Below are 18,211 nucleotides of genomic sequence, written 5' to 3'. Positions count from 1 at the left end.
TTGTGAAATACATTTCTAAATAAATGCGACTTATAGTCCAGTGCGATTTATATGTGTTTTTTTCTTCATGACACATTTCTTAGTGGTGCGACTTATAGTCCGGAAAATACGGTATGTAATATTATTGATGGATGTGCCATTTTTGATGGAGAGCATTGAGCGGATGACTGGATGTGAGCATGTATTTGACTAATGCCGATAGATTCGCGTCTTGCTCCGAAACCGGAGCTGTCGGCGCAGACAGGATTTTACAGCGTTCCTTCAAACTATCATAATTCATGAACTATATGCCCAATCTAAAAAAATTTAACAGTTTCTGAAAGCAGAGAAGTTGCACTTTTTGAACAGTTGAACTTTTTTAGGCTTATTACGGTAGTTCACCAACAAAAAAAAGCACAGTGCTCAACGTGTCAGGAGAAATAAAAATAGAATCGGGGCTTTAACACATGTCAGCATTTCCGGTCAATGGAAAAGCGCCACTTGACAGGTGGCCGCCGGGGATCGAATCACCGACCTTTGCGATCATTAGCCGCCGGCTCTACCTCCTGAGCCACAGCCGCCCCAACATTGAACAATAACCCCCCTCTCTCCCTCCCTCCCTCCCGCTGCGCAGGGTGATCGACCACGGTGAGGAGAACCGGATGACGACCCAGAGCGTTGCCATCGTGTTCGGCCCAACCCTGCTGCGGCCCGAGACAGAGACCTTAAACATGGCGGTCCACATGGTGTACCAGAACCAGATCGTGGAGCTCATCCTGCTGGAGTACGAGGGCATCTTTGGCAGGTAGACGCCCCCAGGAGGTCAGGTCGGACACTGGACAGGACAACTGTCAGAACCCCACCACCACCACCACCCATGTAGAACTCTCTCTCAACCCAAACTATGCTAGCCTGAACTAGCTAGCCTAGCCTAGCCTAGCCCAGCCTATCCCAGCCCAGCCTAGCCTAGCCCAGCCCCAACCTGATGGGTCACTTCCTTTCTTCTCCAACAACAACATCCTGCGGACCAAACCTATACCAACAACTGTGTTATAAAGACCAGGATGGACACGTCAGCGACCAATAAAACAAAATCTACTTAAACTCAAACAAATGTTTTTTCCCCTCCCTCTGTGTGGCTGGATCTGTGCCAAGACTGAAGCCACTACTGTCCACACACTGAATGTCTGTGGCCCATAGGATCATTCCAGAACCGGACATAATGTTCACTACTGCGTACACAGTTGTATACCAGTCTGTACTGTATGCATATTTGCTGGGAAGGACAGAATACAGAGGAAAGTGTCCTTGTCCTCCAAAGAAAATGTCTCTCTCTCTCTCTCTCTCTCTCTCTCTCTCTCTCTCTCTCTCTCTCTCTCTCTCTCTCTCTCTCTCTCCCTCTCCTGGACACACTGGAACTGGAGGTCGTTGCTACACACTCAAGGCTTTGCTACTGTGCTCCTCTGGTGTTGAACAAACCCTCTCCTATCAGCCCAATATCAACTTGAATAACAGACACGGTTCTCTGACTCTCTGCTGTGTATTTCCATGGCTGCAGGTACATAAATATATGTCAGGGAGAGCAGCAGCCTCTCATAAAATGTTTTAATGACCAATATGTCCAGCTGTAGTGAGTATGTATGGAATGGATGGTGGACAGCCAGACTCGAAAAGTATTGTACAAATGTCTAATAGTAAAGTAAGTGTATGTATGCCTTGATGGTGAGAGTGTAAGAAACTTGGGGAAACAATCACTAATGTATTATGATTCCATAACATAGACTGATTGTGTAAAAAGAAAACATATGAACTGGGTGTTGGACGTTTACCCGTGTTTTGGGTAAACAGCACATTCTGAATGTAATTTTCCAAACTAACTGTTGTTCATGATGACTTTTGTCTTATTGGAATAAAGGCCTCAGTTGAGACTGTCAAATCTGGCTTTTCTTACACATTCACACAAACTCATTTACTTACAGCATTGTTAATTCTCTCCATACACACACACACACACAAAACACACACACACACACACACACACACACACACACACTGTATATCCCAATGTGTACATAGCAGACAAGAATAATATCATATACAGTATATTTAATGTTTTATTCTAAATGTTATATCTATCTTTTATTTTGCTAATGTAATTAGCAATTAGATAATAATATATTTTTTTCTTTTTAGGTACGTAGTGACAGTAGTTAGCTATGGCAAAAATAAGAAGTTAACTACTGAAAAAACTACTAAGATTTGAATTTACTAACCACCAGGCTACAGCAAAAATGTAATTCAACTAATAGTGGAGCATGCAGTTGAACTACTCCCTAACACTGGCATTTAGCAACCTCTTAGTTACTCATGTTTAATAATCAACCTGTGTGACCTGGTATCTGGACTCCTTGCAGCTCAACACCTCTCATCCACCCAGATCAGACTGACTCTACTAAGGTACTTACACGCTCCAGGTCCATACTAGTTAATATCCTCTCTATACTCCTATGGCCAGATAATATCCTCTCTATAGACTCCTATGGCCAGATAATATCCTCCATATTTCCCATACATTTTGTAACACAGCTCATTGCACAATTGGGTAATTATCCGTGTTGAAACGTGTAACATCAGCTTACTACATAATTTACAGGAGTTTAGAATTTCTTAAAGGAAGAATAGTAAAGGAAGTGATGATGAACAAGAGATGACATCACTCCAACACCTGAGGCTCTGTGCCTGAAGAAACCTGTGTATGGAGGAAAGAATGAATGGAATATGTCACCGGACTAATACCCTAATTTACACTACAGAGCCGAGCTGAGCTGTGCTGTGCTGGCCTGGTTACACATCCACCATAGCTGCTGTAACACTGCTGGAAAGGACAATGTGAACAGTAAATATCCCAGCCAGGACAGTGTGGTTCAGGTCAGCCCATGAGTGACCAAGTCATCAAAGTCAAACTCTGGTGGGTAACGACTCTGACATGTAGCCATAGTAACGACTCTGACATGTAGCCATAGTAGACACCCTGCGGTGCTGCTCAGAGGGTCAAATGGATCCCTAAGCTCTGGTCCAGGATCAGTTTCATTTGTTCCCCTGTTCAGTCAGGCTTGAACAGAATAACATTAAATTATTTTGTTGGATTTTGAGTATTGTGTGTCGTATTGGATTCCATGGAAGCTGAATATTAATTTTAAAATGTTTACACTGAAAAATGTACAATTAAGCATTTGAACTTCAACTCATTTTGTTATTCAAACAGACTGTTGTAACTCTGAACAATGTACCATTCAAGTGTCTGTTTCTAACAAAAGGCATTAGTGGGATATGGAGGTATTTGAAAATGCAAGTTACATTATACAGTTATAAATTATAAAGTCTCCCACACAAATAAAAGTTTTATTAAACTCAAAATCTCTCATCAAACAATAAGAAGTAAAAAAACACTGTGTGGTTTTATAGTTCATAGTTAAGTAATTGCCCTACATAGGAGAGATTTGGAGGAGACACAAAGTGCAGATTTGTTTTAATATGTCAATGTTTACTATAGCCATTAACAGTAATGATTGCGAAGATGTGCATCAGAGGAGATGTGAGAGTGCTGTGAGCTGGCTCTGGGATACCCACTATGTGTGTTTTATAGCCTAGCTCCTACTGCATAATGACCCGTATGGGTGGTATTTAGACAAATCCATGGGACATCTCTTTTTGCTCAAATTCAATGCATTTGGTTACCAGTGACTGTGCTGAGTATTTCCCACCCACTGTTCAGACACCCTCAATTGTGTTTTGTCTGTATATCTAATGTATATGGCAGTTAAGAATAATACGTCTTGTTAATTTGATGAAACATTTTATTTAAATGGTTTCTTTCGTTTGCAATTAATATTGTGATTACTGCGTCGGTCGATAACAGTGGAAAACTGACATTTTGATTTTATATTTTGAGCTTTTATTTTGACGTTTTCGAAAAACCGGAAGTTCCGTTAAGTGTCCTAGAATTCTTCCTGGTTGATGATGTTAAAAGCAGGTCGATCATAACAAGTTTGTAAACGTCGATGATATGTGAATATTGCAAGAGCGCAGGTAAGGAAAACATTCCTCGTATAGAGCCGTATCTGTAATGCAGGCAGCAGTTTCATTCTAAATTATATATGCAGAAGTTTTATCTGAAGAGAGACGAACCGCGTCGAACTGATAACAAAGCACTGCTTTCCCGCTTTGCGTTTGTTTACATGAAACATTTACATTACATTTCCTCAGAGTGGTATTTTAGAAGAGTGGCTAGATTGCTACTTGTGTTTAATAGTTAGCTTGGAGTATCAGACATTTTGAGAATAAGACATGACAAAGGCTCTTTTAAAAGCCACGAACAAAGCATGAAAAGTGCACGGGCAGGCATGTTTGTGCGCAGGCCTGTGTGTCAGTCGGCTACTGTTACTGTCATGCGAAAATCTGTCCGGCCTGCCAGACAGTGTCCGGGTGACGCATGCTAGCAGGTGTTTTTAATACAAAATTGCCATGCCAACATAAAAGCTGTAGCTGACTAGAGAGCCCGCATCCAACTTAATGCTATTCAAGTGTGAGACGATTAGGATAAACGTCCCTATTAAGCCCACCAAAACCTGTTTGCAGACATTTTTTATATATACTGCCACAATTTAAGTACAAAACGTATAGATTAAATTAAACATTAATCTCTCATTTGAAGTTTTGATAATTCATTTATACCACTTTTTAATGTTTTTATTATTTAATTTAAGGAAATATGTCCAAAATCTGGCATGGGCTTAATGGGTACTGAATGCACCGCCCATGTGTGTTCCAAATAAGCCCACTTCATGATTTATTGATAAATAAATATAGATTTTAAATGCAACAATACAACCATGATCTATTCAAATCTGTAATGTCTTACCTCTCAATAGCTATTTTCATTTAGTCTGTGCTCTTATCCTGTAGCTTGTAAATGGTATTTGAAATAGGCGTGACCAGCCTATTTGCTGTGTTGTCAACACAGAAAAAGCTAAACTTACAATAGGTCTTAATTGGAATGTAACCAAAAAAGTATTTATGTACACAATCTAAACTATGGTGGAAATTACTCTTCAGTACTTAATCTTTCAATATGTGTTGTCATGTTGTCTGTATCTGTATCCTATGGTGTGCTACTGGCATTTGAAGTCGCCCACAATTTCTGGTCCAGCCAGCTTGTTGAAAGTGCAAGTTTTTATGAAGATTTCTGAAGACCGACTGACTGAAAGAAAAACAAATTCCAGGTTCAATAGTAATGTTCATAGGGCTGGGTATCGCCACTGATTTCCCAAAACGATTCGATTCCGATTCACAGCTTTCGATTCGATTCACGATTCGATTCGATTCCGATTCGATTTAGTTACAATATCAATTTTCCTTGAATATGAAGAGATTCTCAGAACTAATGCTAATGGTTCAAGGAACCCTATAACATGTAGCATTGTTAAACATATCAATGTTTACATTAAGAATTGACTCCAAAGCAGTTACATGAATGTACTTCTTATTGGAACATAAATGAACATCATTGACCAACAGTTTGCTAAATCAGACACTACAAAAAGTGCTTTTTAACGTGCTTTACTGCAGCCAGTGTAAATAAAGGGGCTACAAACATAGCCTATCGGTAAACAAGACATCACATCACTCAGGACTGTCTCAAATAGCTTATTTGCATAATATATATATATGTTATATACAAAATAAAAATTAGCAAAACTCAAACGAAAATAGTGCAATAGATGAGGGTATTTTGGGGAACAAAAAAACACATTTGACTTTTGCCTGCTTGCGGCTCTGTCAGTATTGATTGATTGATTGACTGAGAATGTTCATTATGTGAAGCGCATTGAGTTGCATCTTGTAAGAAATGCGCTATGCAAATAAAATTTGATTTGATTTGATTGTAAACCATAATGTCCATGAAACTAAAGCCCTTCATTACTGCTTTCTCACTTTTTGGAGATTGGAAGATTTTATTCAGGAATAAACATAATTGGAAAATCAATGATTATTAAAATACTGTAGTATACAGTAACAATAAGTTTGTGGAAACATCACAAATCTACGGAACCACTAATTGAGGCATCACCCTGACGTGAAACATGGAAAAGCTGATCCGAAACAAGCCTCGCTGATAAAGTGGCAAGTGATTGTCAGGTACGAGTCCATTGCTCTGGATGTCCAGCTGTCACACGTTATGGCAACTCTCTGCTGGCTGGAGTGAAGTTGCGATGTCACGTTTCACCTGCGCGGACATGTCTGGGACTATCACTTCACTCAACTGCTTGCGTGTCGGACTGTCGGTAACACGTAGCGTGGTTCTAGTACACCGACGAGGCTTCGAAAGCTAGCTTTTTCGACAACGCTGTACGGGCGTATATCCTTGCAAATACAATTTGCTACAGCCTTGGTAATTTGTTGGGCACGCTGAGAATTTGATTGTAATTTGCAACCAAACGTCTTTATCAGCGAGGCTTGTTTCGGATCCGCTTTTCCATGTTTCACGTCAGCTCATCTCTATCGTCATAATTTGTACATGCAAAATGCACCCAGACATCTGCCTTTGAGCCTGGTGGTGACTTGAGTGTCCCTGCCATCGCCATGTATTTAGATTTTACAGTGTTGAGACCTCTCGTTGCGTGAGATGATAAATTATTGTAGCGTGAGATCTGGCCACGAGATCTCGTTGCGGGTTGAAGCTGCAAGCAGGAAAATGCATGAAAGATCGATCTCGGGATTTATGAATCGATAATCGCTCATTCAATGAAGATCGATTCAGAATCGGGAAATCGATTTTTTGAACCCAGCCCTATGTTCCAAGGATAGTAAAATGAGTAAATTCCATTACAATTAAACAATAACAAATGTTAATCACATTTAGGCCAGTAGTTTGATACATTGTACAAAAACACACAGTTCATTGTGGCATAACATGGTTGTCTTTGCTTGTCAGTCTTACTCCAAGTCTTTCAGGGCTTTCAGGTTTTCATGATCGCGCATCAGTAGAATGGTCCAGGTCCCTCCAGCTCTGCTTTGTCGAGGATGTGCTCTACATCCTCAATTTTGTCCCTGTATGGGAGAAAGTTGTTGGTGGGCCCTCAATCTAGGAACTTCATCACATACTCTGGTGGTGCAGTGCCGTTGAGCGATTGCGCTCTAAATGTAGTAGGCTGTGGGTCTGATTGGCTTACAAAAAAACTGGCATGTAGGTAAGAAGCAGCTTCATTTGAAGAAGCATTACACAGCACAAAATGATGATGCAGTTTTTTAGTAATTTTACTTGGCAAAACTTTGACTACATTTGAGTTGTAAGTGGGCTTGTATAGTACATGGACTTAATAGGGACGTTTACCCTACAACAACGAAACAACAAGTGGTAGAGTTGTTAGATAGAGTAGAGTAAGGAATGTCTGGAATGCTAGCGTCTGCATTCAATGGCGATTGATTACCCTGATTACGTCACCCGCAAACATTCTGGCAGGTCACACAGATTTTGGCATGACATTGCCATGGCGGATCTATTGTGCCAATCAAATTAAGCTGCTTCTGATGACGTCGCAATAGCTGCCAATCAAAATATTGTATATCAATCGTCAGCCACAATCTTTTTTTTAATATTTGTTTTTATGTAGCCTCTTAACTGTCCGCCGGCCTGCCCTACCGTCATGTGCTAATTCTATTGCCCTGTACATGCATCCTATGTTTACGTAGGTAGTCATGCGTTACATTCTTTCAAAGCTATGATTCTTGCACTTCGAGCCAAATAATCCATCTCAAGATACAATCACAACAGCAGGCACAATCGACGTTGCTGTCAGACCACCAACAAACACACTACATTGACGAATTTGAAAAAACTCACCAATGAAGCCTGATAGTTGCCCACCGATCGCTAACATCCCGACAACAATGGTTTGTTTACATTGCAAAAAAAATATTTAGGCTAAAATGAAAAAGAAACTTCTGAGTGTTACCTTCAAAAGGTGACCAACCAACCCCCATGCATTTATTACTAATTGTTCAAGAACAGCTTTCAATTTACTTTGGGTATACATTGGATGGGCTTTTTAGGCTAATTATACAGGAATGTTAAGGGGTTAACCTTTATTTAACCAGGAAAAGTGTAATTGAGATTAAAAATCTTTTTTTTGTGTCCTGGCCATGACAGACAAGCACAATTAGCCTAACATATAACAATTTACAATGAAAATAAAGAATAAATTACAGAATCATAAAATATCAAAACTACGGATGCACCGAAGGTTTGGCCACCGAATGTATTTGGCCGAATAATAGCATTTGATAATAGCAAAAAAAAATCGGCCAAATATGTGAAAAGACAGAATGTTTACCGCCAAATAGTAGCAGGGTTTTTCCTGCATAGATAATTATGAGGCGGCCGTCTCCGTCATATTTCTTGCCGCCTCCTGCTCTCGGCAAAACTCTGACGGTAGTATTTTCTACAAGCGTTGCACTTAGTGGATTTGTCATTTCTAACTGCAATTGCGGCATTGCGCTGACGTGGTGGCGGGGGCGCTATTTAACCCTAAAAGAGATAACAAGTTAGTTGAGGCAGTACATAGATTTGAGTGTGTCCCAGTATGTTGCAGGATGCAGAGCTTTGGGCCTGGTTGGCAAACTGCTGGTGGATCCAGTGTGGGAAGCTCTTTCTAATAAGGAGAATGTGCTGGTCATGAACGACAGGTACCAGGAGCTAGTTAGAAAACTGATGGCAGGTAGATGGGGCATCCTTTCTTACAGGTGAGGTGACTCTGCTATGCACAACGGTTCTGTTTTCCAGAGGTTGATGGCAAAGACCACCACTAAGTCTTTGTTTGTTTGTTTACGTTTTGGTTTATCTACATAGATCATGGTGTATAAATCCGGGTAATTAAATAAAATATTATATAACAACCCTTTATAAGCCCCATTAGCAGCTCCGCCAAGGTCGTTAAGTGTATTGGTGGTGTAGCTAGTTAACTGTCTTGGTGTTCTAGCTAGTTAACTGTCTTGGTGTTCTAGCTAGTTAACTGTCTTGGTGGTGTAGCTAGTTAACTATTGGTAGTGTAGCTAGTTAACTGTCTTGGTGTTGTGGCTAGTTAACTGTCTTGGTGGTGTAGCTAGTTAACTGTCTTGGTGTTGTAGCTAGCTAACTGTCTTGGTGTTGTAGCTAGCTAACTGTCTTGGTGTTGTAGCTAGCTAACTGTCTTGGTGGTGTAGCTAACTAACTAACTATATCAGGAAGAGCAGCGCTTGAATACAGTTGCAGTAACTACACTTTTATCTAGGCTATATCTTTTTATTCATTGTCTTATTTTGTTGTCTATCTATTTATTTTCTATCTGTATCTATTCTTCCTTTTTTAATTTCTATTATTCATTTTTTTATTACTTAAACTGATTATTTTTCTCTGTTTCTTTTAATGCTATATGTAAAACACTTTGAATTGCCCCTGTTGTATGAAATGTGCTATACAAATAAACTTGCCTTGCCTTGGCTTAACTGTCTTGGTGTTGGAGCCCATAATAATTCATCATGTACAACCTGTTTTTATTAGCGTTCTTCACAGACTAGCAGAGAAACAAGTTAAGAGTCTGATTAGGTTGTGAAATGTATCCTTTATTGTTTGTGCTTCATTTGTTTACATTACGCAGATCCACCCCACAGCTACCATTTCTGAACCCAAGTCCACAGAGTTCTTGTTGTGGTTCTTCAGTCCAGCAAAGCACACCGTGGGGTCCAAAGATGGTGGCAGTGAAGCTGGAATACTGCATTCAAACACTGGAACTCAATGTGATAGTGAAAGAGGAGGAAGTGGAGGAGGAAGATGTGATGGTGAAACAGGAGGAGGGAGAGATTCAAGGTGTGATGGTGGAAGAAGACGGAAGAGAAGAAGAGGAAGCAGAGGATACAGATGTAATGATGAAAGAAGAGCAAGGAGAAGATGACTTGGTGGATGAAGATGGTGAGGATGGTGAGTTCATGTTATGTATTTGGCGAAGGCCAGGCCAGATTAATGAGTAATTCAAAGGGCACTGGCAGATATTTAGCGGTGTATGCAATCAAACATTTATTTTTTATTTTTCCCATGAAATCAAACATTAAACAATGATTATGTCTCCATTTGAGAAAATATGCTTTAAATCAATTGTCATAAAACATTGATTATGTATCCATTTGCTGTGATTTGTTGTAATATCAACACACTCTTCATTTACATTTTACATTTTTGGCATTTAGCAGACACCTTATTCCAAAGCGACTTACAATCAATACATTTGACTAAGCAAGTGAATCGTCAATCCACCAGTCGTAGCAGGAAGAGTAATCTAGCTCAGGCCAGCAGCCATTGGCAGTCGTCGTACTCCGAGTCGACTCTGACAACTTCAAGATCCCACAACGTCTGCAGACCCCAGAAATATTGTGTTACTTCAGGCACTGCTAAGTCTACGGAAGCACTACTTGTTCTCATGTTGTTATAATCCTGTATATGTTCCTATTCTTACAGGAGAGAGCTCCAACCAAGACTCAGACATCGAGTCCAGCTCCACCGCATCAGGAAACCATAAACAACACAGACACAGCTCAAAACAGAAGAATCACCACTGCATGGACTGCTTCAGTAGTTTCTATGAGCCCGAGGATTTGAGAAGTCACACTTGCAGGCCCCATCCCTGTTTAGATTGCAGTGAGAGTTTCATTTGTCCAATTCACCTTAAATCACACCAACAGGCACACAGAGGAGAGAAGACTCCTTCAGTGTGTGTGTGCATTCAGTGTGGAAAGAGTTTTGGTTGTATGCCCAAACTAAAGAGGCATCAGATGATACACACAGGAGAGAGGCCATACCTCTGCTCCCATTGTGGGAAGAGTTTCAACGACGCAGGAACCCTAAAGAAGCATCAGGGAATACACACAGGAGAGAAGCCATACCACTGCTCCCAATGTAAGAAGAGTTTCAGTCGGACAGGATCCTTAAAGGAGCATCAGAGAAGAATGCACACAATAGAGAAGCCATACCAGTGCTCCCAGTGCGGGAAGAATTTCCGCAAGACAGAATCCTTACAGATACATCAGAGAATACACACAGGAGAAGAGAGGCCATACCACTGCTCCCAGTGTGAGCAGAGTTACAGTCGGGCGAGGGACCTAAAGAGACATCAGATGATACACACAGGAGAGAGGCCATACATCTGCTCCCAGTGTGGGAAGACTTTCAACGACCCAGGAACCCTAAAGAAGCATCAGACAATACACACAGGAGAGAAGGCATACCAATGCTCCCAGTGTGGGAAGAGTTTCAGTCGGGCAGGAACCCTAAGAGCACATCAGAGAGTACACACTGGGGAGAAGCCATACCAGTGCTCCCAGTGTGGGATGTGCTTCAGTCAGGCAGAATCTTTACAGGTACATCAGCGAATACACACAGGAGAGAAGCCATACCACTGCTCCCAGTGTGGGCAGAGTTTCAGGCAGGTAGGTAACCTAAAGATGCATGAGAGAATACACACAGGTGAGAAGCCATACCTCTGCTCCCACTGTGGGAAGAGTTTCAACAGTCCAGGACACCTAAAGACACACGAGAGAATACACACAGGAGAGAGGCCATACCTCTGCTCCCAGTGTGGGAAGAGTTTCAGTGTGGCAGGATCCCTAAAGAAGCATCAGAGAATACACACAGGAGAGAAGCCATTCCACTGCTTGCAGTGTGGGAAGAGTTTCACTAGGTCAGAATCATTAAAGGTGCATCAGAGAATACATCCGCTTGTTAAGTCTGACGTCAAAAGTGACGTTTAGCCATTTCCGAGTCCAAACCAGAAATTCCCCTCACCAGAGTACCAGTGAACTACAGCGGTAGAATGACGTTTTTTAGACTCGGATCTATTCATACAACAAGGGACACGGCACTTTCCCGTTTTCTCCATATTGTCAGGGTATTTGAGCCTCGGAAAAGCGCTATATAAATATAATTTATTATTATTATTATTTCGGCATTTCGAAGACAGCGCCTCAGCCAACGTTGGACCCGGAAACACGTCACGACTTAACAAGCGGATTGTGACAAGTAATGCCTGCTCCCAGTAGTAGTTATCCTGAGCAGTAGGCCACACGCTGACAATGATTTGTAATAGTTATAGATCACCATAGTGATGGAACAAGTATATGAATGAATGAATGAATGAATGAATGGTCTTTATTGTCATTGATATAGTACAGGTACCAAACAACGAAATTTGGGAGTATAGCAATAAATCACACCGTTTTGTCATAATTGGTTGATTATTATAATTGATTGATTGATGCAGGCATTATAATTTGCTTAATGAAACATTAAGATTCTGGCTGGTGTATTTGAATTGAATTACTATTGCTCTGTTTGACATTTTGCTTCTACAAAGTAGTTCACCTTCGTTGACAGGGGGAAATTATCAATAGCGCTAAATAGTATGGACCTACAGTAGAGGCAGTGCGAATCCCAAAGATTGCGTTGCTCATGTGTAACAAATATTTGCTTGTTGGTTTGTTATGAGACAATTGTGAGACAAATTAAACTGGCTGCCCGCCACAGACTAGGTAATTAATTGGAAACACGGGTCTCACGTGACTTCATATGTGACTTCATTCGTGCAAGAAATGTATGTAAACAGCATGTATGTAAACTTTTTATTATTATTATTATTATTGTTATTACTTTGAATAATTACTGAATACTTGTCATCAAGAGTTTCTCCCAGGCCTGTTTGACCAATAAACATCACTTATACTCAGAAAATCCACTGTCTGATATGATATCTCTTCATTATAGGCCACTTCAGGGAGTCCTTCAGGCTCTCTCTCTCTCTCTCTCTCTCCCTCTCCCTCTCCCTCTCCCTCTCCCTCTCCCTCTCCCTCTCCCTCTCCCTCTCTCTCTCTCCCTCTGTAGATTACTGAGAATGTCAACAGGTCAGTGTGTTCTATGAAGGTATGAAACTGGAGCCACACAGTCATACAACCTGAACTCAGCAGCAGAGGCAGCAGCTCCCAGTTGGATACACCTCTGCAGGGTTCAGGGTCCCTTTAGTTTCAATTCAGGGGGTGATTTAATTTGCAATTAAACATTTGTTGAAATGTTCGTTGTTCTTAAAGGGTCTTAGCATAGCCCACTGTTGAGCATTAAGTCATCTGGCACATATATCATCTACAGTGACTTGTTTACTAGAAAGCGATTATATTGTGGCTGTGCGACATTGACAAGAGAAGCAATGATGGCACAGAGACAATAGCTCAATGCCATTCCTGAGCCAGGTTATCAAGCAATGCCAGGGGGTATTCCAACCATGTTGCTAAAGGAAAATCCAGGCTTTTTTTAAGGTTATAAATCTCGTAAACCATGATTTTGTTTGATGGAATATCCCTCTGGAAGATGCAGTTCATGGTCAATGCTAAATGGGATGGTTTGGACGGCCACACTGACCCCGTTGAAACTGAGATTATGGACCCCCATTTGAATAAAAAAATAAAGCATGAAGCATACCCCAGAAAATTGCCTTAAAATGCCTTACTACTTATTGTAGCTTGATTTCAACAATGCTTGATTTCAACAATGATTCGGAGTGCTCATTTTCTCAATCAAGAGTTTTCGTAAACAGCCAGACGCAATATTAGAAACTCTAGGCAACTGTTAGGGGTTAGGGTTGGGTAACTGTAATGGCGCTTTTCCACTACCTTACCGTACCAGACCCGGTGAGCCGGGCGTTTCTGAAAATACGGTATGGGTAAGATACAAATGCGTGCCGTCCCGTGCCGTGCCGGTCTGATCAATGGAAAAGCGCCATTAGGGTACCTGTAGGAACTAGTTAGTTGTTGCACTGTGCAAGCAAGTGGTTGCCTAGTGGTGATTTTAAGATTGACTGTGTGTACCCTGGCCAAATGTAAGGGGTATGGTATGTGGACGGTGGGGGGGCGTGCAGGGAATATCCCTTATTTTCCCTTATTTTTGGGAAAATATCCCTTATTTTCCAATCCCAATGTTGACAGGTATGGGGTACAAGTACTTTTTGTTTGAGTGATGTGCTCTAAGCCAATCATTTTTCTAGAAGAGCTACCTTCTGAGCCAATCAGATCACTTTGGGGGAGGGGAAAAAAAGACAGGAGGAGCGCAAAGACAAGCGTGGAAGAGAAGCTGTGTTTTCCCAGGCGGTAACAGAAAAACAAAGTTTAATGTCGACGTGAACATATACCTGACACTGAAATACAGTTCAAGTGTTGGCACAAGTATTACTGTGAAATTAAGACTGTTGTTTGATGCAGTTTGGCAACTCGTTTCTGTTTCAGCTGAAAGTGAAAGGCAGTCAGGTTGTCTCGTTTGTTGTTTTCATTACCGTTGAGAAAGGTGTACAGTGTGGACGTTTCTGTTAGAGCTGCCGGTGAGGACAGTCAGCAATAAACGCCGGGCGTAGCTTTCACTGAAGAGACCGAAACAACGAATGAATGAATGAATGGTCTTTATTGTCATTGCTACAGTACAGGTACCAAACAACGAAATTTAGGAGGGGTGGCTCCCCTGGTGTTAGGAAAGGAAAAAAAAAACTTTTAAAAAAATCACAAGAAGGGAAGGAGCTGGTTTACATAAATAAAGGCTATGTACACTATCCACTATACTATACTGTACAGATAGACGACTAGGGTTGTCATTTGCACAATAGTGTTATTGCACATTTATATTGCAGTTTCATCCTGTTGCAGTTTCATCCTGTTGCAGTTTCATCCTATTGCAGTTTCATCCTGTCGAGTGTGGACTGATACAGGAGTGTGTATCGTGAGTAACTGGAGACTATACTATCAGACACTGTACTGTATCAGCGTGTGGTACCAACCTATATTGGGCCCCAACATTTATAAATCCAAGCGCTTGGTAATATCTTGTCTTACTTTTCTCAGGGTTGAACTGGTTACTGAAAAACATTTAATTTGGGACTTCTTTATTATTTTCTATTGCTTGATAAGTCTCTGTGTTTTTGATAACTGACAGATTTCAACCAGGTGGTTATTTTTTGGATTACTTACACACACATAGTATAGCACACAACATACACATACAGGCAATAATAAGCATCCACACAGATCTGGGATATTTTTTATATTGTTCTGTGGAGGTTTACAAAGAGAAAAATAAGATAATATTCTTTTTGAGGCTCATCATTTTGAGTGGTTACATATTTTTATGTTTTCTATTCATTACAAGGTAATGAATGGTAAGGTAAATTGTCATTTTTGTAACTTCAAAGTTTGTGCTTGTTTAATACTAAAACAAAGAAAGAGACAGTTTTGAGAATAAAATACATTTATTTTAGTTATTCCTTACAAATTGTCTTCCTGAACATTTTCTCCTTATAAGGTTTATAAACTTACTTTTGTTTCTGGGGAATACAATTAGCCTACAGCTCATAGGGTTTGAGTAGTAGATCCACAGTGGAGGCATCGCACTATTATTTCATCAGTTATTTGCTATGATATAACTACATACACTTATCCTTTTCTTCACACCTGTACTGACATTGGTAAGCAGGGACATCTAGCCAGCTCAACATTAACCGCTAAAACTCAGGATTTTCCGGCCCCCCCCCCCTGAGTGAGAGGGAGGACGCTCCCTGGCGGGGGGCTGGACGTACGAACTAAATACTTCTCTCAAAACCTTTAGTTCATTTGTATAGTGTGTGTACTGCCATTTATATATATTTAGTATTTTGTATTTATTGGGGACTGTTGGGGAACAGGGGGGGGACTATAGGGGGGCTGTTAGCTGACATTTGGCTTAGCCCTGAGGCTGGAACCCCCATGATGTCCTGTGGATGCCACCAGTATCCTCCATCACGTGTGAAACCTAAATTTGCTGAGTGCAATCGTGTGTGTGCTTTCCGGTTTTGCCCTACTGTGTGGAAGGGGTATTTCTGCTGTGGAGTGATCTTATGAGTGGGTTTGATCTCTTAGTTCACGTTTTGCAGTGCGGTTGAGTGTGTCTATTTATAATTGGAGAGACTGGGGTCCGAGTGGACGATAGTGGCGGGTTGGTTGTGTGGAACAAAAGTCAAGGTAGTTGCTGATTGATTGATTGATTGAAAACTTTATTAGAAGATTTGCAGAAGTAGGTACATGAAAGTACATATTACATACAAGGTCAACTAACAGGATAAAAACCCAAGAAAGCCACTGGCTTATTTCAATTGGGGTCCTTGATTCTCAATTCATCGTTACATGTAAGACAGACAAAAAAGCTAGTACTATCTACATGATAATACAGACAAATAACTATTACTATCTACAAGATAAACACACATCCATCATGGGAAGAACAATACAACAAAACATAAGGTATGTACAGCGGGTAGGACAGGTGGGGACATACACCACAGGTGGGGGCGGGGGACAAAACACAAAGTATGTACAGTGGGTAGTTCGGGTCTTTTAATCTGATTTTTGATTTAGAGGGTCCAGTTACGGATTGCAGCCTCCTGTAAATGTTTTTTGAGAGTGGTTTTGAAGGTGGGCATTGTTTTGCACTCCTTTAAGATTATAGGAAGGGCGTTCCACATTTTTACTGCAGTTAGCAAACGAGTTTAACCCCTTGTTTGTGGTGCAACGCGGTTGAACGTGGTTCGTGGAGCTTCCTCTGGTGTTGTATGTGTGGACGTTGTTCACTTTTTGGAAGTATGTTGACAGGTACTTGGGTGTCTTTGTGGTGTAGCGTATCTTGAAGACCAGGCCCAGTGCAAGCTGCTGCACTCTGTCAACTACTCGTAGCCAATCAAGGCTCAAAAAATGAGCAGCGGTTAGATGTGTCCTAGGGTTGAGGCCTAGCAGAAGCCTAACCAGTTTATTTTGGGCTGTCTGGAGTCTTGTTTTATGGGCCTTTGTGGTTTTATAGTACCATGATGTTACGGCATAGTCGAAGTGACATTGAATGAGAGCTCCTGATAGGGTCCTCAGTGTGTTTTTACTGACAAGTGAGGATATCCTGTACAAGAATCTAGTTCTATGGTTCACTTTTTTGATTACTTTTGCTGCCATTTTATCTCCGGAAAGATTTGCCTCTAAGATGGAGCCCAGGTATGTAATATCCTCTTTTCTTGTGATATTAATGTTACCCACTTTTATTTTAAAATTTTCAGCCTTTCTGAGTTTAGATGGGGATCCGTATAGGATGGTTTCAGTTTTACCTAGGTGTATTGATAGTTTATTGTCAGCTAGCCAGATGCAGATTCTACTCAGTTCAGTGCTTAGCGCTTTTTCCACCTGCAATATGTCCCTGTCAGAGACCAGCAGAGCCGAGTCATCCGCGAACAGGAACAAATTGCAATCACATGCTGATGACATGTCATTCACATATATTAGGAACAGTAAAGGTCCCAAAATGCTTCCTTGTGGAACGCCGCAGGTCACTGGGAGGGGGGGGGACAGTGTTCCGTTCACACTAACCACCTGTTCCCTCCCCTCTAAGTATGATTGCATCCAGCTCACCGATGTTCTATCGAACCCAATTGCTTTCAGTTTATCTAACAATATGTGGTGATCTACTGTGTCGAAGGCCTTCTGGAGGTCCAGCATGACCATGCCGCAGTACTTGCCCGAGTCCACCTCATGGTTGATGTGGTCGTTCAAATAGAGAAGGCATGTGTCAGTGGAATGGGATGTTCTGAATCCTGATTGAAATTCATACATCAGCTTTTTTTCGGTAAGGTACCTATCGACCTGTTCATAAACTATTTTTTCCATAAGTTTCGAGATGGAATTAAGAATAGAAACAGGTCGGTAGTTGCCTGGGTCTAATTTGCTTCCTTTTTTATACAGTGGGGTTACCCTTGCTATTTTAAAGTCAAGGGGGACGTGTCCCTGTTTGATGGAGAGGTTTATTATGTGGGTGATGATTGGGGTAATGGAGGCAGCTGAGTCTTTTAGAAATCTGGCTGGAATATTGTCATGGCCCGTGGCCTTTTCTGAGTGTAGAGCGCCTAGCTTTTTAAACACCTCATCGTTTGACACCATGGAGAGTTTAAAATCATCATTGCGTACACCCAGTTTATTGTAGAACTCACGGATGTGCTCTACACCATAACGCCCTGAGTGGGGTGGTAGGTTGTTAACTAATTTAGTGGCTATGGTTGTAAAGAAAGTGTTTAAGCACTTAGCCACATCCAGCTTGTCTGTAAGGAGA

General features: G+C 41.2%; 1 protein-coding gene across 1 annotated transcript in view; it reads left to right on the top strand.

The window, feature by feature from the left end:
- The window catches only part of LOC308149761 (rho GTPase-activating protein 12-like), a gene marked incomplete at its 5' end in the record, with an annotated part of 52,934 nt that extends 51,043 nt beyond the window's left edge, over positions 1-1,891 (top strand). The window contains one exon of the mRNA XM_080522652.1: positions 614-1,891. Coding sequence (XP_080378778.1) covers positions 614-788 — 175 coding nt within the window. The 3' untranslated portion in view covers positions 789-1,891. The remainder of the gene's footprint in view (positions 1-613) is intronic.
- Between the last annotated feature and the right edge of the window lie 16,320 nt (positions 1,892-18,211).

The sequence above is a fragment of the Nansenia antarctica genome (assembly GCF_963989245.1).
Source record: "Nansenia antarctica genome assembly, chromosome: 2".
Taxonomy (NCBI): Eukaryota; Metazoa; Chordata; class Actinopteri; order Argentiniformes; family Microstomatidae; genus Nansenia; species Nansenia antarctica.
This window is presented reverse-complemented; position numbering and strand designations above follow the sequence as displayed.